Genomic DNA, 27,719 nt, shown 5'->3' with positions numbered 1-27,719 from the left:
ACAGTGATGGCTTGCGCAAAAGATGCTTGTGGCATCAGAAGCGTGGGAGGTGGGTTGATTAGAAAGGGTAGTGAGTGGTGGGATGAAGAAGTAAGATTATTAGTGAAAGAGAAGAGAGAGGCATTTGGACGATTTTTGCAGGGGAAAAAATGCAAATAAGTGGGAGATGTATAAAAGAAAGAGCCAGGAGGTCAAGAGAAAGGTGCAAGAGGTGAAAAAGATGGCAAATGAGAGTTGGGTTGGGAGAGGTATCATTAAATTTTAGGGAGAATAAAAAGATGTTTTGGAGGGAGGTAAATAAAGTGCGTAAGACAAGGGAGCACATGAGGACGTCAGTGAAGGGGGCTAATGGGGAAGTGTTAACAAGTAGGGGGTGATGTGAGAAGGAGATTGAGTGAGTATTTTGAAGGTCTGTTGAATGTGTTTGATGATAGAGTGGCAAATGTAGGGTGTTTTGGTCGAGGTAGTATGCAAAGTGAGAGGGTTAGGGAAACTTATTTGATAAATAGAGAAGAGGTAGTAAAAGCTTTGCGGAAGATGAAAGCCGGCAAGGCAGCAGGTTTGGGTGGTATTGAAGTGGAATTTATTAAAAAAGTGGGTGACTGTATTTTGGACTGGCTGGTAAGGTTATTCAATGTATGTATGATTCATGGTGAGGTGCCTGAGGATTGGCGGAATGCTTGCATAGTGCTATTGTACAAAGGTAAAGGTGATAAGAGTGAGTGCTCAAATTACAGAGGTATAAGTTTGTTGAGTATTCCTGGTAAATTATATAGGAGGGTATTGATTGAGGGAGTGAAGGCATGTACAGATTGGAGAAGAGCTGTGTGGTTTCAGAGGTGGTAGAGGATGTGTGGATCTGAAGTTTGCTTTGAAGAATGTATGTAAGAAATACTTAGAAAAGCAAATGGATTTGTATGTAGCATCTATGGATCTGGAGAAGGCATATGATAGAGTTGATAGAGATGCTCTGTTGAAGGTATCAAGAATATATGGTGTGGGAGGCAAGTTGTTAGAAGCAGTGAAAAGTTTTTATCGAGGATGTAAAGCATGTGTACGTGTAGGAAGAGAGAAAAGTGATTGGTTCTCAGTGAATGTAGGTTTGCGGAAGGGGTTTGTGATGTCTCCATGGATGTTTAATTTGTTTATGGATGGGGTTGTTAGGGAGGTGAATGCAAGAGTTTTGGAAAGAGGGGCAAGTATGCAGTCTGTTGTGGATGAGAGAGCTTGGGAAGTGAGTCATTTGTTGTTCGCTGATGATACAGCGCTGATGGCTGATTCATGTGAGAAACTGCAGAAGCTGGTGACTGAGTTTGGTAAAGTGTGTGAAAGAAGAAAGTTGATAGTAAATGTGAATAAGAGCAAGGTTATTAGGTACAGTAGGGTTGAGGGTCAAGTCAATTGGGAGGTCAATTGAATGGAGAAAAACTGGAGGAAGTAAAGTGTTTTAGATATCTGGGAGTGGATCTGGCAGCAGATGAAACCATGGAAACGGAAGTGAATCATAGAGTGGGGGAGGGCGCGAAAATTCTGGGAGCCTTGAAGAATGTTTGGAAGTCGAGAACATTATCTCGGAAAGCAAAAATGGCTATGTTTGAAGGAATAGTGGTTCCAACAATGTTGTATTGTTGCGAGACGTGGGCTATGGATAGAGTTGTGCACAAGAGGGTGGATGTGCTGGAAATGAGATGTTTGAGGACAATATGTGGTGTGAGGGGGTTTGATCGAGTAAGTAATGTAAGGTTAAGAGAGATATGTTGAAATAAAAAGAGTGTGGTTGAGAGAGCAGAAGAGAGTTTTTTGAAATGGTTTGGTCACATGGAGAGAATGAGTGATGAAAGATTGACGAAGGGGATATATGTGTCAGAGGTGGAGGGAACGAGGAGAAGTGGGAGACCAAATTGGAGGTGTTATGATGGAGTGAAAAAGATTTTGAGTGATCGGGGCCTGAACATGCAGGAGGGTGAAAGGCGTGCAAGGAATAGAGTGAATTGGAACGATATGATATACCGGGGTCGACATGCTGTCAATGGATTGAACCAGGGAATGTGAAGCGTCTGGGGTAAACCATGGAAAGTTCTGTGGGGCCTGGATGTGGAACGGCAGCTGTGGTTTCGGTGCATTACTACATGACAGCTAGAGACTGAGTGTGAACGAATGGGGCCTTTGTTGTCTTTTCCTATCGCTACCTCGCTCACATGAGGGGAGAGGGGGTTGTTATTCCATGTGGCGAGGTGGCGATGGGAATGAATAAAGGCAGACAGTATGAATTATGTACATGTGTATATATGTATGTGTCTGTGTGTGTATATATATATGTACATTGAGATGTATAGGTATGTATATTTTTTTGTGTGTACGTGTATGTATATACATGTGTAATTGGGTGGGTTGGGCTGTTCTTTTGTCTGATTCCTTGTGCTACCTTGCTTACGCGGGAGACAGCGTCAAAGCAAAATCAATAAATAAATAACTATAATATATATATATATATATATATATATATATATATATATATATATATATATATATATATATATTCAAGGGTTAAGGGTTAAGCTACCAAGTATCAGCTTGAGGCCACGGTCTGAACACACTTCTAACAGGTCCTGCCTGTGAAGGCAAACAGGAAGCTTCTTCGTGCAATTTTCAGATAGGGGGAATGGATTTCTTACGCAATCCAGGTGTACAGATCTTTCGTATATGTCAGAAAAGTAAGATTTCAAGGCGCAGATAAGGTTTGTCCAATGCTCCACAATAACTGCTTTCCCTCTCATTATTGTTACTGGAAGAATAAGCATGTGACAGAGAAAAAGACGTAAAATCTTCCCCTGAACATATCTCCTTCCACAACTCTGTTTTCTTTTAAAAACCGCCGATTTTATCATACAGGTTGAGAATGCTTGTATCATTGCCCTGAAGAGACAAATTTATCTCGTTCAAACTTTTGAATATGTCTGCAAGATATGCCACTTGTGCAAGCCAAATAGTGTTTTAAAAAATGTGGGGTAAAGGAGATCCATGTTCTGATAAAAAGGAGCCTACCTCATCTTGCAACTCGAACAACCTAGCGAGAACCCCTCATGTCGACAGCCAGTGCACCTCTATGTGCAATTATAAATAGCTATGTGTGCTCAGAAACTATGCTTTCGCATAGTCTGTGAAACAGGCGAGCATTAAGCGGCCTTGGCTTTTAAAAGGTGATTACTTTGACGCCATCATTCATTATTCCATGCAACTGTGAACTCATTTTTTTTAGATGCTGATTCTCTGTGATGCAATGAGTCCACTCCACATCAGGAATTTCCTTCTTAATCCATGCAACGAGTCTCTTCACTTTCCCGGTCAAGGACGCAGTAGCGTCTATACACACACTAATGAAAGATTTCCAGTTAAGTCCTTGTTCAAAGAAAAATTGATCAACGACATTAAAAATAGCTTCCCCAGATGTGTGTTCTAATGTTTTGCGAAAAGTACACATTCATTTATGTCATCTCCATCAGTGTGGCTCAAATGAAGTAAAATGAGCTTTCCACTGACGTCAGTCGATTCGTCAAGTTGACGTGAAAAAGACTGTATTGTTTTTCAGCTTATTCACAACTGGATCAATAGTATCTGTGCTCATTTCATTAACCCTTCGACAAACAGTTTGGTGTGACAAAGGAACAGCCTTTAATTGGTTAGTTGTCTTTTTATCTAGCATTTTTTTTTCAGCTATCACTACTGCAGCTGGCAATAACAGCTCTTCAGCTATATCAAATGGCTTTTTAGCTTCAGTAGCCAATAAAGATACAGCTATAGGTCCTTCCAGAGATTTGCGTGATGTTGTGGAGGCTTTCTTAGTATCAGAAAGTTGTCTTTTAAAAAAAAACTCTTCCGGTTTGCCAACATGACACTGATGTTTTGTGTTGAGGTGACGGTAAAGGTGAGCTGGTTTTATATACCGTTGGCTATCCTCTCCCCACGGAAGAAGCACAAAGCTTCCGTAGGATCAGAATTCGTAGAAGTAAATCCTAAAAGCACATAATATTCCTTGTATTGCCGATATTCACGTAAGTCTGTTTTCTTTTTCTTCACAGCTGCTTGATCTCCTTCACTTATATTGCTGCTGCTGCTGTTACAGCTATCACGTTTTAACCATCTGTCCATATTTCTTGCTTTTAAAGAAATAACTGCGTGTGTAAGCTTATATGTGAATTTGAAAAAGAGATGTTCACACTTTCACTCCTAATACGAAACTGAGCAAGAGTGACTAGAACGATGAGTTCAGCACACTTCCCGTGCGTGTCCTGTCCCGCTTCCTATCCTTCTCCCTTACTTCCATCTCCCCTCAGTTTCTTTCTCGTTCATCTTAATTATTACTCTGTTCTCTTGTCATTCACTTATGTTGGAAACTGACTAAATGTTGTGGTTATTCCGTTATTCTATATTCTTAAACAATCACCCATGCACACATACATATGCTCAGTAAAGTTACTAACACAAGATGCCATATGACCTAAATTTGATACATTTTTAATTTCTTTTTCATTACCTTCTCACGTGTCCCTTTGAACAATGCTACGTACCCCCAAGGCTATACATACCCCAGTTTGAACAGCACTGTTCTAGAAGATTCTCCAAAGTACTTTTTTGGTATCCATTACATGGAATGTTATATACCACATTCAGGCCACTCATCCTCTTACAGGTCATACCTCTGGTGACGTAACTTATCTTTAAACCTGACGAACAAACTTCCTGACTGGCTGCTTTTCAGGAATCTTTGTATGATCTCACCAGCTTCGGAGCGAGGGATTATTAAGTATTTACATTCTGACATACAATTTGATCTTGCCACCTCATTCTCAACCTCTCTTTTCTTCATTATCTGTATAGCTTTCATTTTTGGTTTCAAAATCAGACCTTTAAATTATCCTTAATCCCGAAAACACCTTGTATGTACTATGGACTGTAAAGTCTTGTGGCTCTGAGAAAAATCCAATTGTAAAACCTGATTTTACTCTGTCACTGTGTGCAGACAGTAGGTGTATGAAATGATTTTTGTTTGTTGGTTTTCTGTGTACTGAGAAACTTGGTCTGTGATCTGTTCTCCTAATCATTACATCTAGAAATGGAATGCACCCATTCTCCTCTGTCTCCACCGTAAACTGAATTTTATTGTGTACATTATTTAGCTGTCTGAATTTATTTCTATATTCATCCCTTTTGGGATTATGATTTAAACATCAACATATCTCACCCAGGTTGAGTTCCTTCCCATTATTCCGAAGAACTTTTCTTATAACATCATTTCCATAAACAAACAGGACATTATTGGAATACGGGGAGACGCCATTGGTAAGCCACAATACCGCTGATACTCTTATCTGTTGTAGAAAATGTAATGAAATTAGCAGAGAGTGATATGAAATCTAAATAGTCTGACTCCGAGAGAGTTAAGCCCTCTTCCAACACATTGTGTACCACTTTCTCTACAGCCTCAATGGCACCATCTGTAGGCACATTCGTGAACAATACTTCTATATCAAAATTCATAAATATTACAACTTTTAATTCGACATTTCCTAGCCTACCGAGTAGATCACCAGAATTTCTTAAGTATGTTCCACTTCTAGTATCTAATTTTATAGAAATGGCATATCTAACTGTCTACACAACCTATGGGGAGCACTGCCGATCCCTGAAGTGATACGTCACACGGGAATCTATTGCTTATATACTTTAGGAAGACCTTTCATCCTTGATGGGTCTGGGTCCCGTTCTAGCGGGTGAAGTAGATTCTTTCCCTCCTCCGACGTCCTTAAGATTTTCCTTCCTATATATATATATATATATATATATATATATATATATATATATATATATATATATATATATATATATATATATATATATATATATATATATATATATATATATATATATATATATTATCCGTGGAAATAGGGGAGAAAGAATACTTCCCACGTATTCCCTGCGTGTCGTAGAAGGCGACTAAAAGGGGAGGGAGCGGGTGGCTGGAAATCCTCCCCTCTCATTTTTTTTTTTTTTTTTAATTTCCCAAAAGAAGGAACAGAGAAGGGGGTCAGGTGAGGATATTCCCTCAAAGGCCCAGTCCTCTGTTCTTAACGCTACCTCGCTAACGAGGGGAAAGGGCGAATAGTATGAAAGAAATATATATATATATATATATATTTATATATATATATATATATATATATATATATATATATATATATATATATATATATATATATATATATTCTTTTTTTTTTTTTTTTTTTTGCTTTGTCGCTGTCTCCCACGTTTGCGAGGTAGCGCAAGGAAACAGACGAAAGAAATGGCCCAACCCACCCCCATACACATGCCTTGATTCAATCCACTGACAGCACGTCAACCCCGGTATACCACATCGCTCCAATTCACTCTATTCTTTGCCCTCCTTTCACCCTCCTGCATGTTCAGGCCCCGAACACAAAAAATCTTTTTCACTCCATCTTTCCACCTACAATTTGGTCTCCCTCTTCTCCTCGTTCCCTCCACCTCCGACACATATATCCTCTTGGTCAATCTTTCCTCACTCATTCTCTCCATGTGACCAAACCATTTCAAAACACCCTCTTCTGCTCTCTCAACCACGCTCTTTTTATTTCCACACATCTCTCTTACCCTTACGTTACTTACCTCACACCACACATTGTACTCAAACATCTCATTTCCAGCACTTCCATCCTCCTGCGCACAACTCTATCCATAGTCCACGACTCGCAACCATACAACATTGTTGGAACCACTATTCCTTCAAACATACCCATTTTTGCTTTCCGAGATAATGTTCTCGACTTCCACACATTCTTCAAGGTTCCCAGAATTTTCACCCCCTCCCCCACCCTATGATCCACTTCCGCTTCCATGGTTCCATCCGCTGCAGATCCACTCCCAGATATCTAAAACACTTCACTTCCTCCAGTTTTTCTCCATTCAAACTCACCTCCCAACTGAATTGACCCTCAACCCTACTGTACCTAATAACCTTGCTCTTATTCACATTTACTCTTAACTTTCTTCTTTCACACGCTTTACCAAACTCAGTCACCAGCTTCTGCAGTTTCTCACATGAATCAGCCACCAGCGCTGTATCATCAGCGAACAACAACTGACTCACTTCCCAAGCTCTCTCATCCCCAACAGACTTCATACTTGCCCCTCTTTCCAAAACTCTTGCATTCACCTCCCTAACAACCCCATCCATAAACAAATTAAACAACCATGGAGACATCACACACCCCTGCCGTAAACCTACATTCACTGAGAACCAATCACTTTCCTCTCTTCCTACACGTACACATGCCTTACATCCTCGATAAAAACTTTTCACTGCTTCTAACAACTTGCCTCCCACACCATATATTCTTAATACCTTCCACAGAGCATCTCTATCAACTCTATCCTATGCCTTCTCCAGATCCATAAATGCTACATACAAATCCATTTGCTTTTCTAAGTATTTCGCACATACATTCTTCACTGCAAAGACCTGATCCACACATCCTCTACCACTTCTGAAACCACACTGCTCTTCCCCAATCTGATGCTCTGTACATGCCTTCACCCTCTCAATCAATACCCTCCCATATAATTTACCAGGAATACTCAACAAACTTATACCTCTGTAATTTGAGCACTCACTCTTATCCCCTTTGCCTTTGTACAATGGCACTATGCACGCATTCCGCCAATCCTCAGGCACCTCACCATGAGTCATACTTACATTAAATAACCTTAGCAACCAGTCAACAATACAGTCACCCCCTTTTTTAATAAATTCCACTGCAATACCATCCAAACCTGCTGCCTTGCCGGCTTTCATCTTCCGCAAAGCTTTTACTACCTCTTCTCTGTTTACCAACTCATTTTCCCTAACCTTCGCACTTTGCACACCACTTCGACCAAAACACACTATATCTGCCACTCTATCATCAAACACATTCAACAAACCTTCAAAATACTCACTCATCTCCTTCTCACATCGCCACTACTTGTTATCACCTCCCCATTTGCGTCCTTCACTTAAGTTCCCATTTGCTCCCTTGTCTTACGCACTTTATTTACCTCCTTCCAGAACATCTTTTTATTCTCCCTAAAATTTAATGATACTCTCTCACCCCAACTCTCATTTGCCCTTTTTTTTCACCTCTTGCACCTTTCTCTTGACCTCCTGTCTCTTTCTTTTATACGTCTCCCACTCAACTGCATTTTTTCCCTGCAAAAATAGTCCAAATGCCTCTCTCTTCTCTTTCACTAATACTCTTACTTCATCCCACCACTCACTACCCTTTCTAATCAACCCACCATATATATATATATATATATATATATATATATATATATATATATATATATATATATATATATATATATATATATATATATATATATATATATATATATATATATATATATATATATATATATATATATTTATATTTCTTTCTTTTTTCTTTCACACTATTTGCCATTTCCCGCATTAGCAAGATAGCATTAAGAACAGAGGACTGGGCCTCTGAGGGAATATCCTCACCTGGCCCCCTTCTCTGTTCCTTCTTTTGGAAAATTTAAAAGTAAAAAACAAGAGGGGAGGACTTCCAGCAACCCGCTCCCTCCCCTTTTAGTCGCCTTCTACGATACGCAGGGAATACGTGGGAAGTATTCTTTCTCCCCTATCCCCAGGGATGATATATATATATATATATATCTATATATATATATATATATATATATATATATATATATATATATATATATATATATATATATATATATATATATATATATATATATATATATATATATATATATATATATATATATATATATTCATCTTATTTATATATTTTGCTTTGTCGCTGTCTCACGCATTACTGAGGTAGTGCAAGGAAACAGAAGAAAGAATGGCCCCACCCACCCACATACACATGTATATACATACACGTCCACAAGCAAAAATATACATACCTATACATCTCAACGTATACATATATACACACACACACAGATATATACATATATACACATGTACATAATTCATACTGGCTGCCTTTATTCATTCCCATCGCCACCCCGCCACACATGAGATAACAACTCACTCCCCCCCTAATGTGCCCGAGGTAGCGCTAGTAAAAGACAACAAAGGGCACATTCGTTCACACTCAGTCTGTAGCTGTTATGTAATAATGCACCGAAACCACAGCTCCCTTTTTATATCCAGGCCCCACAGAACTATCCATGGTTTACCCCAGACGCTTCACATGCCCTGGCTCAATCCATTGACAGCACGTCGACCCCGGTATATCACATCGTTCGAATTCTCTCTTTTCCTTGCCCTCCTTTCACCCTCCTGCATGTTCAGTCTCTGATCACTCAAAATCTTTTTCACTCCATCTTTCCACCTCCAATTTGGTCTCCCACTTCTCCTCGCTCCCTCCACCTCTAACACATATATCCTCTTGATCAACCTTTCCTCACTCATTCTCTCCATGTGATCAAACCATTTCAAAACACCCTCTTCTGCTCTCTCAATCAAACACTTTTTATTACCACACATTTCTCTTACCCTATTGTTACTTACTCGATCAAACCACCTCACACCACATATTTTCCTCAAGCATCTCATTTCCAGCACATCCACCCTCCTCTGCACAAATCTATCCATGGCTCACGCCTCGCAAATATTTAACATTGTTGGAACCACTATTCCTTTAAACATACCCATTTATGTTTTCCGAGATAACGTTCACGACATCCACACATTCTTCAACGCTCCTAGAACTTTAGCCCCCTCCCCAATCCTATGATTCACTTCTGCTTCCATGGTTCCATCCGCTGCCAAATCCAATCCCAGATATCTAAAACACTTCACTTCATCCAGGTTTTTCTCCATTCAAACTTACCTCCCAGTTGACTTGACCCTCAACCCTACTGTACCTAATAACCTTGGTCCTATTCGCATCTACTCTCAGATTTCTTCTTTCACACACTTTACCAAACTCAATCACCAGCTCTGCAGTTTCTCAGACGAATCAGCCACCAGCGCTGTATCATCAGGGAACAACAACTGACTCACTTCCCAAGCTCTCTCATCCACGAGAGACTGCATACTTGCCCCTCTTTCCAAAACTCTTGCATTCATCTCCTTAACAGCCCCATCCATAAACAAATTAAACAACCATGGAGACATCACACACCCCTGCCGTAAAGCTACATTCACTGAGAACCAATCACTTTCCTCTCTTCCTGCACGTACACATGCCTTACAACCGCGATAAAAACTTTTCACTGCTTCTAACAACTTGCCTCCTGTACCATATATTCTTAATACCTTCCTCAGAGCATCTCTATCAATTCTATCATATGCCTTCTCCAGATCCATAAATGCTATATACAAATCCATATGCTTTTCTACGTATGTGTAACATACATTCTTCAAAGTAAACACCTGATCCACACATCCTCTACCACTTCTGAAACCACAGTGCTTTTCCCAAATCTGATTCTCTGTACATACCTTCAACCTCTCAATCAATACCCTCCCATACAATTTCCCTGGAATACTCAACAAACTTTTATCTTTGTAATTTGAGCACTCACTATTATCCCCTTTGCCTTTGTACAATGGCACTATTCAAGCATTCCGCCAATCCTCAGGCACCATGAGTCATACATACATTAAATAACCTTACCAACCAGTCGACAATACAGTCACCCCCTTCTTTAATAAATTCCACTGCAACCCCATTCAAACCTACTGCCTTGCCGGCTTTCATCTTCCGGAAATCTTTTACTACCTCTTCTCTGTTTACCAAATCATTCTCCCTAACCCTCTCACTTTGTACACCACCTCGACCAAAACACCCTATATCTGCCACTCTATCATCAAACACATTCAACAAACCTTGAAAATATTTACTCCGTCTCCTTCTCACATCACCACTACTTGTTATCACCTCCTCATTAGCCCCCTTCACTGAAGCTCCCATTTGTTCCCTTGTCTTACGCACTGTATTTACCTCCTTCCAAAACATCCTTTATCCTCCCTAAAATTTTATGATACTCTCTCACCCCAACTCTCATTAGCCCTCTTTTCCACATCTTGCACTTTTCTCTTGGCCTCCTGCCTCTTTCGTTTATAATCCCCCAGTCATTTGCATCATTTCCTGCAAAAATCGTTCAAATGCCTCTGACTTCTCTTTCACTAATAATCTTACTTCTTCATTCCACCAATCAATACTCTTTCTAATCTGCCAACCTCCCACGCTTCTCATGCCACAAACATCTTTTGTGCAAGCCATCACTGCTTCCCTATATACATCCCATTCCTCCCCCACTCACCTTATCTCCTTTGTTCTCACCTTTTTCCAATCTGTACTCAGTCTCTCCTGGTACTTCCTCACACAAGTCTCCTTCTCAAGCTCACTTATTCTCACCACTCTTTTCACCCCAACATTCTCTCTTCTTTTCTTGATTAGGGCCTCCGTTGCCAGTGTCGTCCCAGCTAACTAGAAAATAAAAAGAAAAGTTCTCACTGATATTATGACTGTAGTAGCTTTATATTCAGATATGTTTGGCGTTCAATCAGCTGCTTCCAATTAATCAGCTGGGTTTCCTTAGCGTGGCTCCTGGTGTTCCTCTCCAAGGATGTACACTTGGTTTACAGCCACCCCAGCTCTTTTCCTCCCCTTGCAACTGGTCGATAGATTGGGAACCTGACTTCGGCTGGGTATACAAAAAGACGAAAAATAAGATAGTGAAGCGCCTGACTGCTCTCTTGAGTAAGTTACATAACACGGGAAAAGTTCCAGAGGAACGGAAGTTTGCCAATGTAACATCGAATTTTCTCTCAAGGTAATAATTCACTACCTCGATTTTATCGTCCAAATACGTTAACGTTCGCATTTGGTAAACTTACAATAAACGTCACTCGATAAAGAATTGTAAACGTTTAGAGCACCACCACTAAATAAACGACTGTCAGCATGGTTTACGGCAAACCCATTCTGAAGACTGTCAAATATTTCACTAAGTTACAATGAAAGATCAGACAAAGGTTTTCCTTCGTTTCTTCATCTCATACTATGTTTCTAAATCTCATTTAAAAGCTTTTGAAACAACGAAACAAAATGAACATATGACACTGGATATCATTCAAAATCATATGGGCTTTCCTGTACAAAAGAAATCTTTGTATTTTAGAGAGAACTGACTGGTCGAAGAGACAATTTGCAGAAGGTCTATACTATGCACAAAAGATGTTTGTTTATGGGAAGGATTGGCCTCTTGAGGTAAAGTTATCCAGTGGAGGTATAGTTCACTACGCACGATTTATGCGCGTACTGTAAAGAGAAGTGGCCAGCTAATGCAACGGTACCAAGGATAATGTGTGTATATGAATCATTTGTGATAAAAAGAATTATTGAGGGGACAGACGAATAGGTTGTGAAGCTGCAGCGTTTATGTGAGCTGACCAACACAGAGCAGCCAGGGGACTCAATTGCAGGTGCACTGTAAAGTTACTATTAGTGTATACAGGAAATAGTCAATGAGAACGAGAAAATACTAAGGAAACTGCTTGTAAAACGTTTGCAGTGGAATTATAGTGTATTTGAGAGGTTGCTCATTCAATCTACCCACTTTTATATAAGTCCCTCTCCATGAATACATACAGTGAGATGTGAGATGATACAAAGCTTTACTGTGTACGTGGAGAGTATTCATGGGCTGTTGAATGGATGTAAAGTGAAATTACCAAGTGCGAAGCCATCCTTGGTCCACTGGACATTGCCCTGCTGATTGTCCACAACGCAGCGTAAAAACACATCCTCGCCAGTCTTCACTTGCACGCTCACAGGGGTCACCCGGAACAACTGCTCCTCCACACCTGTAATGAAAGAAGTGGTGTTGACAAATATCGTGGGTCTCGTTACATATCTGCGACACTATAGCTTAATGACAGCAATTTACAAATCTTACACCAGGAACTACACCTCGTACTTAAGATGTCGCACCTGCAAGTTCGATAAGTTCACCCTCCTCGACTGACTTTTCACATCCTTAACGCCAGAAATGATATGTCGTATATGAATGGGTCAAGTTCTACACATGCGGCACCAGATGTGTTCTTTGCATCGTATATCATGGACTGCACATCACTTCATCATCAAGGAATGATTTCTATGACGTTGGACATACTTTACGCTCGCTCATTTACACCTTCAACATGGTCGTATGTCAGGGAACATGGCTCAAGCTCTACAAATGTTGCTCTACATCTGCAATGACAAGAAAACTTGCTTGTCATGGAAAAGGGTCTTTAGTCCACGCTTGTCCGTACAAGCAACATTGGAGATGTTTGTATGTTATATATAGGGTTAAAACAGTACTTCATACTTTACAGGTGATGCTCCTCACACATAAACCTGTAAAACCAGAAAATGTTTCTACATCATGTCCGTCCCACAGCCCTCTCAGCTGGCTGCTCCTCCGCATCTGCAACATATTGTTAGGCAACATATTCTATCTTCCGCAACACTAACTCACGGTAATCCAATGTTCAGCTTCTTGATCGTGTTTCCGCAGAATTTGATCAGTCTTGCTATTCCTACTCTCTCTCTCTCTCTCTCTCTCTCTCTCTCTCTCTCTCTCTCTCTCTCTCTCTCTCTCTCTCTCTGCTACTTAGGTCATATTAACCTAAACAAATCGACTGGCCCTAATGATTTTCTAGCACAGTAATTCAATGATGGAGGTCATTCGACAATTGACATTTCCCATAAAGCAAAATACTAACAAATCAGAAATGGAAGATAATGCACCGAAAGACTGGAAATTGGCAAATGTCGCCCTCTATGCATAAGAGAAGAGATAATAAAGGTGCCATAGATCACAAAGAATGATAATGGTTTAAAAATAACAACTAGAAGATGTAACATAAAAGGCAAATCCTATCTAAAGTAGACAAGCGTAAAGTTACGAAACCTGGAGATGTAAACACAACGATCATGAACAGGAAAATATTAGAAATTTTTTAAGTAAATCTCAACAGATACTGACCAGAGTACAGCAGCAAGCAGATATACTGACCAATACATAGCAGCAAGATAATACACTGACTAGTGTATAGCATGCAAGCAAATATACTGAAAAGTATATAGAAGCAAGCAAATATACGAGACTGTATAGCAACAAGCTATTATACTGAACAATGTAAAGCAACAAGCAAATATACTACAACTTGTAAAGCAACTAACAAATATGCGAAACAGTGTACAGCAGCAAGCGATAAAGCAAATCGAATGGCAGATCTAATAGCTAGGAACATTGACTGCAAAACACCAAAAAGAAAAAAAATTGATTCCTTACTACCTCTTCGCGAAAGAAAAAAAAGGTAGCTCCCAAGATGGAGACTTAATGAAAAACTCATATGTTTTAGTTTTATGTACTTACATGAAATATCAAAAAAAAAATCTAGTAAATCAACCAGAATCAGGCGAACTACTTTTCATTCTACAGGATTGTTAACCTGTGGAATGGTTTACCAATTACAATAACTGAAGACAGTACCACAGATACGTTTAGGAATAGACGATTAATGTTCCGTTTCAAATCCACGACTGACATTATTTGAGCCTCCTTAACTATATGAAAATTCTATAAAGATTTTGTATTTCTAACAATGACCTATTTCTACTCTTACCACACTTATCTATGATCTATGATGTTTGAATTCATGTGCACTCCTTTGCATGACTATAACTGTGTATGCATTCAAATATGGCATGCACGCCGTGGCTGTACCATACCCCCATCGTTTTATATGGGGATCTAACGCTAAAATTTTTCCCGTTTGATTGAAGCTGCTTGTGATATAAGACGTCTTAAATGCTGTTAAAGATCGCCTTCCTGTCTAAATAGCGATGGGAAAATGCAACCAGATATATATGACCATAAAACTACGTTAATTTTCGTGTGTGACAGACACTCTAAGATTATTTTTCCTCTAGTAGTGACAGCTGTGTGTGACTTAAGTCACATGTCTACCGGTATGAACTAGGGCGGGAAGAGGCAACAATATTGAACGAAGTAGGGATACAGACAGTCCATCACTACATACCTACTTAGATTAATATTGTTCTTCCGCGTTTCTTCAACTACAAGATATTTCCTATTTCTGTTTCCATATTTTGTATTTAGCTTTCAACTCATGATATTGTTAATTTGTCTCGTTCTAGTGTTGTCCTTTACTTTTATATGCTATGTAATGTGGATTTCTCCCAATGTGTTCCTTTATACATTTTGTTTGCGTTTTACATTTCATGTCCAAGTTTTTGACGGAGTTTTTTCTCTTTTTTGTAGATACATAATGATGTCTCCGTGAAAACAATAGCTTGTTTGAAATCCAATGGCTCATCTTGGACAACTGGTGTTTAACCATCCACCTAATGGTAAAATGGTTTTGAGAAAATTAGGAACCATGAGAATGAAGATGAAGATTTATTACTCTAAAAATTCTGTCGTACAAAAGCATCCATACGCACACATATATGTGCATGTGCACACACACACACACACACACACACACACACACACACACACACACACACACACACACACACACACACACACACACACACACACACACACACAAACACACAAACACATTTTAACTTTATAAAGGGGAAAAAGAAGAATGAGTCACGCGGGGAGTGCTCATCCTCATCGAAGGCTCAGATTGTGGTGTCTAAATGTGTGTGGATGTAATCAATATTAGAAAAAAAGGAGAGATAGGTAGTATGTTTGAGGAAAGGAACCTGAATGTTTTGGCTCTGAGTGAAACGAATCTCAAGGGGTAAAGGGGTAGAGTGGTTTCGAAATGTTTTGGGAATAAAGTCAGGGGTTGATGAGAGGACAAGAGAAAGGGAAGGACTAGCCCTACTCCTGAAGCAGGAGCCGTGGGAGTGTGTGATCGAGTGTAAGAAAGTAAACACTAGATTGATATGGGTAAAACTAAAAGTGGATGGAGAGAGATGGGTGAATATTGGAGCATATGCACCTGGGCATGAGAAGAAAGATCGTTAGAGGTAAGTGTTTTCGGAGCAGCTGGGTGAGTGTGTTAGTAGTTTTGATTCACGAGACCAGGTTATAGTGATGAGTGATTTCAATGCAAAGATGAGTAATGTGGCAGTTGAAGGAATAATTGGTGTACATGGGGTGTTCAGTGTTGTAAATGGAAATGGTGAAGAGCTTGTAGATTTGTGTGCTGAAAAAGGACTGATGATTGGGAATACCTGGTTTAAAAAGAGAGATATACGTAAGCATACGTATGTAAATAGGAGAGATGGCCAAAGAGCATTATTGAATTACGTGTTAATTGATAGACGCGCGAAAGAGAAATTTTTGGATGTTAATATGCTGAGAGGGGCAGCTGGAGGGATGCCTGAGCATTATCTCGTGGGGGCGAAGGTGAACATTTGTAAAGGTTTTCAGAAAAGAAGAAAGAATGTTAGGGTGAAGAGAGTGGTGAGAGTAAGTGAGCTTGGGAAGGAGACTTGTGTGAGGAAGTACCAGGAGAGACTGAATACAGAATGGAAAAAGGTGAGAACAAAGAACATAAGGAGAGTGGGGGAGGAATGGGATGTATTTAGGGAAGCGGTGATGGCTTGCTCAGGGAGGTGGGCAGATTAGAAAGGGTAGTGAGAAGCGGGATGGAGATGTAAGATTGTAAGTTCAAGAGAAGAGAGAGGCATTTGGACGGTTTATGCAGGGAAACACTGCAAATGACTATGAGATGTATAAAGGAAATAGGCAGGAGGTCAAGAGAAAGGCGTAGGAGGGCAAAAGGGAGTTGAGGTGAGAGAGTATCATCAAATTTTAGGGAGAATAAAAAGATGTTTTGGAAGGAGGTAAATAAAGTGCGTAAGACAAGAGAACAAATGGGAACATCGGTGAAGGGGGCTAATGGGGAAGTGATAACAACAAGTGGTGATGTGAGAAGGAGATGGAGTGAGTATTTTGAAGGTTTGTTGAACGTGTTAGATGATATAGTGGCAGATATAGGGTGTTTTCGCCGAAATGGTGTGCGAAGTGAAAGGGGTTAGGGAGAATAATTTGGTAAACAGAGAAGAGGTAGTAAAAAAATTGCAGAAGATGATAGCTGGCAAGACAGCTAGTTTCGATGGTATTGCAGTGGAATTTATTAAAAAAGGTTGTTGCTGTGTTGTTGACTGGTTGGTAAAGGTATCTAATTTATATATATATATATATATATATATATATATATATATATATATATATATATATATATATATATATATATATATATATATATATATATATATATATATATATATATATATATATATATATATATATATATATATATATCTGGCAGCGGATGGAACCATGGAAGCGGAAGTGAATCATAGGGTGGGGGAGGGACGAAATTCCTGGGAGCCTTGAAGAACGTGTGGAAGTCGAGAACATTATCTGGGAAAGCAAAAATGGGTATGTTTGAAGGAATAGTGGTTCCAACAATGTTGTATGGTTGCGAGGCGTGGGCTACGGATAGAGTTGTGCGCAGGAGGGTGGATGTGCTGGAAATGAGATGTTTGAGGACAATGTGTGGTGTGAGGTGATTTCATCGAGTAAGTAATGTAAGGGTAAGAAAGATGTGTGGAAATAAAAAGAGCGTGGTTGAGAGAGCAGAAGAGGGTGTTTTGAAATGGTTTGGGCACATGGAGTGAATGAGTGAGGAAAGATTGACCAAGAGGATATATGTGTCGGAGGTGGAGGGAACGAGGAGAAGTGGGAGACCAAATTGGAGGTGGAAAGATGGAGTGAAAAAGATTTTGAGTGATCGGGGCCTGAACATGCAGGCGGGTGAAAGGCGGGTAAGGAACAGAGTGAATTGGATCGATGTGGTATACCGGGGTTGACGGGCTGTCAGTGGACTGAATCAGGGCATGTGAAGCGTCTGGGGTAAAACATGGAAAGCTGTGTGGGACCTGGATGTGGAAAGGGAGCTGTGGTTTCGGGCATTATTGCATGACAGCTAGAGACTGAGTGTGAACGAATGAGGCCTTTGTTGTCTTTTCCTAGCGCTACCTCGCACACATGAGGTGGGAGGGGGATGGTATTCCATATGTGGAGAGGTGGCGATGGGAATGAATAAAGGCAGACAGTGTGAATTGTGTGCATGGGTACATATGTATGTGTCTGTGTGTGTAATATATATGTGTACATTGAGATGTATAGGTATGTATATTTGCGTGTGTGGACGTGTGTGTATATACATGTGTATGGGGGTGGGTTGGGCCATTTCTTTCGTCTGTTTCCTTGCGCTACCTCGCAAACGCGGGAGACAGTGACAAAGCAAAATAAAATAAATATATATATATATATATATATATATATATATATATATATATATATATATATATATATATATATATATATGTATATATATATATATATATATATATATATATATATATATATATATATATATATATATATATATATATATATATATATATATATATATATATGTGTGTGTGTATATATATATATTTATCATCCCTGGGGATAGGGGAGAAAGAATACTTCCCACGTATTCCCTGCGTGTTGTAGAAGGCGACTAATAGGGAAGGGAGCGGGGGGCTGGAAATCCTCCCCTCTCGGTTTGTTTGTTTTTTTGTTTTTTTATTTTCCAAAAGAGGGATCAGAAAAGTGGGCCAGGTGAGGATATTCCCTCAATGGTCCAGTCCTCTGTTCTTAACGCTACCTCCTTAACGCGGGAAATAGCGAACAGTATGAAAGAAAATGAAAGATATGTATATATATATATATATATATATATATATATATATATATATATATATATATATATATATATATATATATATATATATATATATATATATATATATATATATATATACAGAAGAACTGAGCAATCACATATAAGATTATGAATGCAAAAGCGCGAATCTGAAAGACTTTAGGAAACTCTAAGTGAACTCACAACCTGCATGGAAACAGCAGGATATATATGTGAATGCATAAGGAAATGGCCGAGAGACAAAGGAATGAAGATCAGAATATGGAAAGATTTCTGAGAACTCCTGTCAAGCGAATAGCAAGGGTTATGTATAAGGGGAGAAGCTATCAAAATATCAACAAGGTAGCTGGGAAAAGAGCCAAATCACTGATATAGGGGGAGGGAAATTAAAGCTGGCTCATCGCGGGAAGAAAGCAATTTTTCGGAGCTACGTTAGAGGAGGATAAACAGTGTCTGGGGAGAGAATTTCCAGTCGGAGGGGAAGATAATGAAAATGAATGAATACGTGGAAACTGTGTGAACTTAAATCCAGGAATTGACTAATATAAAAGACATCGAGGGTAACAAAGAAGATGTGAAATTCTTATGAAAAATATGGAAAGAGAGCCATCAGCTGCAGGCGAACTTCACGAATGGAACTCCCTCAACTTGTGATGCATCAAGATTTTTTCCTTGAAACATCAAGATAATGATAGCTATAATATACTTCGCAATAATATAAAGGTGCCATGAGATAAATTGATATGAACGAATATTATTAGAAATAATTGTTCTAATTAAATCCTATCAAAATAAATTTTTACAGTGTATGTCTAGAACGTAGACTGGCGTAGAACAGGCGGAGAGCAAACATGAGTATTGTAGAACTGAATTCACGTGTGAACAAAAGAGGTTCATTATACTTTTATGCTTAAGTCAGAAAATTCATCACTGACGTAGAGCCTTTATGAGAGCAAAGAGAAAGAATGTGTAAATGTGTACCTGACTTGAGATGGCTGCGTTTTAAATTACTTAAGTTCGTAGTTTCGTAAATGTATAGAAGTGTCAGAAACACTGACAGGCATTTGTTTAGAACATGAGTTAGAAGAATGAAGCATAGAAAGATTGACTTTATATGAATAGCACTGCCCTGGTCTGAAATCACAGGAAGATATTTCAGTGTTTGATGAGAAAGAAAATCATGTTTGAAAATATAATGATATTAAGTAACATATCGAAAATAAAGATGAATGAATTTGTTCGATAACTCAATTATCATCAAGGACGTATAAGTCAAACGTGCGGATGAGGATGTAAAAACGAAGACTGTAGTGAATGTGGAGCTCAGGTGACCCTAGTGGAGGTAGGCTTCTCAAGGGAGGTAATTTATTGCTAGCGCGTGTCTTGAGATGGTCGAGACATCGTGGGGAAGTGAGTGACTTGTGGGAACGAAGTGAGGAGAAGGAGAAATAAATGCAACATATACCTGTTGAACGAACAAGAAGACACTGAGGATAAGAAAGATTAAAAATGATATAATCCAATGCTCATTGCTTACTGATAAACTCATTTAATACGAGGACACTAGAAGACCTGAAGCGAAACAGAACTCTATTTCATAGTGTTAGGAAGAGTGCCCACGTTCAGTTCCAACTCCTTCTCCTCAGAAAGATAGAGCTGCACCTGAAGTAGCTATGACTTAGATCACTCCTCCATCCATGTCCTGATTCATTCTTAAAATGAGAATCGAGGAAGAGGCTTTGATAGTGCAGTAATATCTGCAAAGGTTTATATTCCCTTCGCGTCAGATGTAAGTATCATATTATCATATTCCTTGATGATGTAAGTTTTATTGAGACTGGTCGTCCGGCCTGAAAATACACTATTGTCATACACCTCATTCCTATGTTCGGTGTAACTGTCCAGTCTCTACCAGATTATACACTGATCGATCCAAGTAATGTTTATAAAATGTTATTGTGTCATTATGACGATTTAGCTATTGGCGAGGACTCGAACCCTGTGCTACCGCTTGGCGGACCGTAACACTAACCATTGGACTATGGGTAAATCGTTATCATCTATGAGCACACTGATATGTTACGAAAATTTTTCTTTATTTCATATTTCATTTTTGGAGAAGTTATCCAGTATGTCCATGCAATAGAACCAGAAAATTAGGATATTTTTTCCATTTTTGTATGTTCCAATGAGGTTTCAAATTTAGAAGTAACCCCACTGTAATGAAAGAATAAGGGGAATCCTTATCATTATCAGTTGATGGAATTCAAGATGACTAGAGAGTACTCATTTACTCACTCACTTACTTAATCGCGGATATGATGAACATCTTGTGGAGTCATGTGCTGAAAATGGGATGGTGATTGGGAATACCTGGTTTAAAAATCATGCGTGGATGAGCAAGAAAAATGGTACGCGGGCATTATTGTGTTTAATACTAATAGATAGGCGTACAAAAGAAAGACTCTTGGTTGTGAATGTGCTGAAAGGGGCAGGTGGTAGTAGGTAAGTACAGTACCTGGTGGAGGCGACGGTGAAGATTTGTAGAGATTATCGAAAAAGAGGAAAGAACGATTGAAAGAGTGATGATGAGAGTAAGAGAGCTTGAAAAAGAGATTTGCGTGAAGAAATACCAGGAGAAATTGAGTGTAAAATGGCAGAAAGTGAGAGTAAACGAAAGGAAGTGGGTAAGGAATGGTAGATATTTAGGGATGCAGTGCCGGCATGTGCGAGAGAAGAGTGTCGTATGCGGCAGGTGGGCAAGTTAGAAAGGACAGTAAGTGTTGGAATGACGAAATAAAGTTGCTAGTGAAAGGGAAAAGAAGCGTGAACGAAAAAGATTGCGCATAATTGTAAGATGTACGAGATAAAGCGACAGGATATCAAAAGGAAGGTGCAGGAACTCAAAAGAGGGCATATTAGAGTTGAGGTAAGCAAATATCAGCAAACTTCAAAGAAAACAAGAAAACGTTTGTAATAGAAAGAAGGTTCATTGAGTGAGAAAAACAAGAGAACAGGCGAAGAAACAAATGGGAAAGTTATAACAGGAAATGTGAAGAAGAGATGAATTGAGTATTTCAAATGACAGTTGAACTGTTTGATAATAGGGTGGGGGCTGTAGGGTGATTTGGTCAGTGAGGTATACCAAGTGAGAGTCATGGAAAGAGATTTGGTGAAAAAACAAGAGGTACTGAAAGCTTTGCGCAAGATGAAACGTGGAAAGGCTGCTGGAGTAGAAGGTTTTGGAGCTGAGTCTCATAAGTAAGTGTTGTTGATTGGTTATCCAGGATTTTACGTTTATGTACAAATTATGGTGTGGTGTCTAAGGAATGGCAGAGTACATGTGCAGTGCCAATGTATAAAGAAGGTAAAGAAGACAATGGTGAGTGGTCAAATCAGAGAGGCATAATCTTGCTGAGTATCTTCCTGTATGGAAAAGTAGGAATTGAAGAGGTGGTGGCATTCACAAGACAGACTGGGGAGGAGCGGTACAGTTTCTGGAGTGCCAGAGGATGTGTAGATCCGGCGTTTGTTTGAGAGTATGTGCGTGAAATACATAAGGAAACAGAAGGATTTTAATGTGGTATTTATGGATCAAAAGAATGCACACGATATCGTTAATAGAGATGGTTTGAGAAGAGTGTTACGAATACATAGCATGGGAGGAAAGCAAAAGCACTGAGGAATTTTCATCAAGAGAATAAGGCGCAAATGAGAGTGGGTTGAAAGGAGTGTGAGTGACTCGGTGAAGGTCGCTCCGGGGAGTGTGTGATGTAATCATGGCTGCTTGATTTAGTTATGGATTGGATGGTGAGGGAAGTAAATGCAAGGACCTTTTACTGGATGGCGGATGTGCAGTTTGTTGAGGGTAAGGGGGCCTAGAGGGTAAGTTGGTTGTTGTTTGATGATGATATGGCGCTGGTGGCAGATTCGAATGAAACACACCAGAAGTTGGTCCCTGAGTTTGCGATAGCGTGTGAAAGAAAAAGATTGGGAGTGAATATGAATGAAAATTAGGCTATTAGCGCAAAGCAGTGGAGATAAATACGTTAGTTGGGTTGTGAGTCTGAATATATAGATACAGAAAAGTTGAAAGATTTAAAGTGCTTAGATACCTGAAAGCGGACAAGACAATAAATGGAATCATAGAAACGGATATGAGTAAGGAGGGGAGGGTTCTGGCAGCATTGAGGAATTTGTGGGAAGAGAGGGCGTATGTTTGAAGGTATAGTAGTCACTGACGATTTTGTATGGTTGCGAGGCATGGGTTGTAGATGACAATGTAAGAAAGACTGCGATTGTGTTGAAAATGAAATGTTTGAGGACGATGTGTCATTCAAGATGGTTTGATCAGGTAAGTAATGAAGGGGAAACGGTGAGGCATTGTGATAAAAAGAGTATGACTGAGGAAGAAAGAGGGTATGCTGAAATGATCTAGACAAAGATAAAATGGGTGAAAAAGAGGTTGAATAAGACGGTTTTCCTGGCGGTACCTCCAGAAGCAGGGGGAAGCGATTGCTGTTTCCTATGAGGAGGAAGGAATAAGGCAAGAGAGTGATGAAGGCACAGCTAAGTAAAGTAAATATTATTTACCACTATGTTCGATGATTATAAGATATATATTCTATATATTATTATATATTTTATTTACATTTTATTAAAGTATCCTTAACTCACTTATCTCAATTTATAATATTACTCTATTATCTAAACATACTAATTCAATAGCTCAAGATAATATCATAATCATTGATATGCTTTACATAAAATCTATCATTAGTTATATAACTATAATATATAACTTCTGCATTCTACTATATAATATATTATGTATATCTCCTTGGATAAAAAGTAATTTCCCACAGCATTTTCTGCACATGTCTAAGCGATTCAAACAACAGCCACTGAAACCCTCACCTCCTTTTATTTTACACTTTCATAAATAAACAGAAAAGACCCGGGCTGTGCATCAAACCTCCCACAGCTCATTTGGGCTTCCTAAATTGTTCTGGATTTAACCAGTGAAAAAAGGAAATAAGTCACTTTGAAAGAACTTCATTTTTGCCTCTAGTGAATACGAACTTAAGTAAAGGAAGACGTGTTTGGAGATGTACTTGATAAAGTCATTGTTTCACTGAACCAGACTTCACCAGGAAGAGTAACCACTCTCCTAACCATGAGCTTGGTTATAGGAATCAGACTTAAGAAAGTAAACTCTCTAGTTTTGATATGGTAATCACAAAGTTTGGACCCATGAGTTGATAGATGGAGCATATCTTCCTGGTTATGTAAGAAAGATCATGAGAGGCAGGTTTCGGAGCGCTGAATACCGTTGTTAGTGTTTTATGCACAAGACCGAGTATATAGTGATGGGTATTTTGAATCAAAGGATAATAATGTCATTAGGGAATACAATCAATACAATGGCATGTACACCATGTATTGATACATTGAAAATGTGGACGAGTTTAGATTTAGCTGTGCTGAAAAAGAACTGGTTATTGGGAAATTACAATTTTAAAAACGCATAGATTTATAAATTTCAAGTGTATACTCAATGTTAAAGGAATTCCCAAACGTTCCTATTGTATATTATATTATAATATGAATAGACGCAGGATAACAGTAACATTTGGATGTTTATGTACATAAGGTGCAACTAGCATTAGTAAGTCTGATCATTTCAATCTTTTAAAGCGAAGGTAAGATATTATGGGTTTTAAAAAAAGGAAATGTATGTGAAACGTTGACCATAACTGTCTTTGAAGAGCTTGTCGGATCTGAAATACTCAGAGAGACCGAGTACAGATGGAAAGGTAAACAAGAACGGTTAGAAGGGGGTCACAGGTGATCCATTTAGGAAGAGTGATTGGCTGCGCAAGCAAGATGCTTCTGCCGCCTAAAGTGTCGGAGGTCGGTTCTTAAAGGGATCGCAGTGGGGGAGAGAGTTAAGTTATCAGTGATCAAGGGAAGAGACATCTTGACATTTTGCAGGATAAAATGCAATGAGTGGGAGAAGTATAAAAGAAAGAGACAGGAGGTCAAGAGAAAGGTGCAAGAGGTGAAAAAAAGGGCAAATGAGAGTTGGGGTGAGAGACTATCAGTAAATTTTAGGGAGAATAAAAAGATGTTCTGGAAGGAGGTAAATAGGGTGCGTAAGACAAGGGAGCAAATGGGAACTTCAGTGAAGGGCGTAAATGGGGAGGTGATAACAAGTAGCGGTGATGTGAGAAGGAGATGGAATGAGTATTTTGAAGGTTTGTTGAATGTGTCTGATGACAGAGTGGCAGATATAGGGTGTTTTGGTCGAGGTGGTGTGCAAAGTGAGAGGGTTAGGGAAAATGATTTGGTAAACAGAGAGGAGGTAGTAAAAGCTTTGCGGAAGATGAAAGCCGGCAAGGCAGCAGGTTTGGATGGTATTGCAGTGGAATTTATTAAGAAAGGGGGTGACTGTATTGTTGACTGGTTGGTAAGGTTATTTAATGTATGTATGACTCATGGTGAGGTGCCTGAGGATTGGCGGAATGCGTGCATAGTGCCATTGTACAAAGGCAAAGGGGATAAGAGTGAGTGCTCAAATTACAGAGGTATAAGTTTGTTGAGTATTCCTGGTAAATTATATGGGAGGGTATTGATTGAGAGGGTGAAGGCATGTACAGAGCATCAGATTGGGGAAGAGCAGTGCGGTTTCAGAAGTGGTAGAGGATGTGTGGATCAGGTGTTTGCTTTGAAGAATGTATGTGAGAAATACTTAGAAAAGCAAATGGATTTGTATGTAGCATTTATGGATCTGGAGAAGGCATATGATAGAGTTGATAGAGATGCTCTGTGGAAGGTATTAAGAATATATGGTGTGGGAGGCAAGTTGTTAGAAGCAGTGAAAAGTTTTTATCGAGGATGTAAGGCATGTGTACGTGTAGGAAGAGAGGAAAGTGATTGGTTCTCAGTGAATGTAGGTTTGCGGCAGGGGTGTGTGATGTCTCCATGGTTGTTTAATTTGTTTATGGATAGGGTTGTAAGGGAGGTAAATGCAAGAGTCCTGGAAAGAGGGGCAAGTATGAAGTCTGTTGGGGATGAGAGAGCTTGGGAAGTGAGTCAGTTGTTGTTCGCTGATGATACAGCGCTGGTGGCTGATTCATGTGAGAAACTGCAGAAGCTGGTGACTGAGTTTGGTAAAGTGTGTGGAAGAAGAAAGTTGAGAGTAAATGTGAATAAGAGCAAGGTTATTAGGTACAGTAGGGTTGAGGGTCAAGTCAATTGGGAGGTGAGTTTGAATGGAGAAAAACTGGAGGAAGTGAAGTGTTTTAGATATCTGGGAGTGGATCTGTCAGCGGATGGAACCATGGAAGCGGAAGTGGATCATAGGGTGGGGGAGGGGGCGAAAATTTTGGGAGCCTTGAAAAATGTGTGGAAGTCGAGAACATTATCTCGGAAAGCAAAAATGGGTATGTTTGAGGGAATAGTGGTTCCAACAATGTTGTATGGTTGCGAGGCGTGGGCTATGGATAGAGATGTGCGCAGGAGGATGGATGTGCTGGAAATGAGATGTTTGAGGACAATGTGTGGTGTGAGGTGGTTTGATCGAGTAAGTAACGTAAGGGTGAGAGAGATGTGTGGAAATAAAAAGAGCGTGGTTGAGAGAGCAGAAGAGGGTGTTTTGAAATGGTTTGGGCACATGGAGAGAATGAGTGAGGAGAGATTGACCAAGAGGATATATGTGTCGGAGGTGGAGGGAACGAGGAGAAGAGGGAGACCAAATTGGAGGTGGAAAGATGGAGTGAAAAAGATTTTGTGTGATCGGGGCCTGAACATGCAGGAGGGTGAAAGGAGGGCAAGAAATAGAGTGAATTGGAGTCATGTGGTATACAGGGGTTGACGTGCTGTCAGTGGATTGAAGCAAGGCATGTGAAGCGTCTGGGGTAAACCATGGAAAGCTGTGTAGGTATGTATATTTGCGTGTGTGGACGTGTGTATGTACATGTGTATGGTTGGGCCATTTCTTTCGTCTGTTTCCTTGCGCTACCTTGCAAACGCGGGAGACAGCGACAAAGTATAAAAAAAAAAAAAAAAAATATATATATATATATATATATATATATATATATATATATATATATATATATATATATATATATATATATATATATATATATATATATATATATACATATATATATATATATATATATATATATATATATATATATATATATATATATATATATATATATATATATATATATATATATATATATATATATATATATATACTATCCCTGGGGATAGGGGAGAAAGAATGCTTCCCACGCATTTCTCACGTGTCGTGGAAGGCGACTAAAGGGGACGGGAACGGGGAGCCAGAAACCCTCCCCCCTTTGTATTTTAACTTTCTAAAAGGGAAACAGAAGAAGGAGTCACGCGGGGAGTGCTCATCCTCCTCGAAGGCTCAGATTGGGGTGTCTAAATGTGTGTGGATGTAACCAAGATGAGAAAAAAGGAGAGATAGGTAGCATGTTTGAGGAAAGGAACCGGGATGTTTTGGCTCTGAGTGAAACGAAGCTTAAGGGTAAAGGGGAAGAGTGGTTTGGGAATGTCTTGGGAGTAAACTCAGGTGTTAGTGAGAGGACAAGAGCAAGGGAAGGAGTAGCACTATTCCTGAAACAGGAGCTGTGGGAGTATGTGATAGAGTGTAAGAAAGTAAGTTCTAGAGTGATATGGGTAAAACTGAAAGTTGATGGACAGGGATGGGTGATTATTGGAGCATATGCACCTGGGTATGATAAGAAAGATCATGAGAGGCAAGTGTTTTGGGAGCAGCTGAATGAGT

At 39.4% G+C, this 27,719-nt stretch overlaps 1 protein-coding gene across 2 annotated transcripts in view; it reads right to left on the bottom strand.

Annotated features, from left to right (window-relative positions):
* LOC139757573 (nephrin-like) overlaps window positions 1-27,719 on the bottom strand; it is a 943,851-nt gene that overhangs the window by 466,407 nt on the left and 449,725 nt on the right. For both annotated transcript variants that reach the window (XM_071678177.1, XM_071678178.1), the window contains exon 2: window positions 12,806-12,937. In XM_071678177.1, the coding sequence (XP_071534278.1) occupies window positions 12,806-12,937 (132 nt within the window). The remainder of the gene's footprint in view (window positions 1-12,805; window positions 12,938-27,719) is intronic.

The sequence above is a fragment of the Panulirus ornatus genome, chromosome 27 (assembly GCF_036320965.1).
Source record: "Panulirus ornatus isolate Po-2019 chromosome 27, ASM3632096v1, whole genome shotgun sequence".
NCBI classification, from domain to species: Eukaryota; Metazoa; Arthropoda; class Malacostraca; order Decapoda; family Palinuridae; genus Panulirus; species Panulirus ornatus.
Note: the sequence above shows the minus strand (reverse complement) of the source record. Positions and strands in the feature narration are given on the sequence as shown.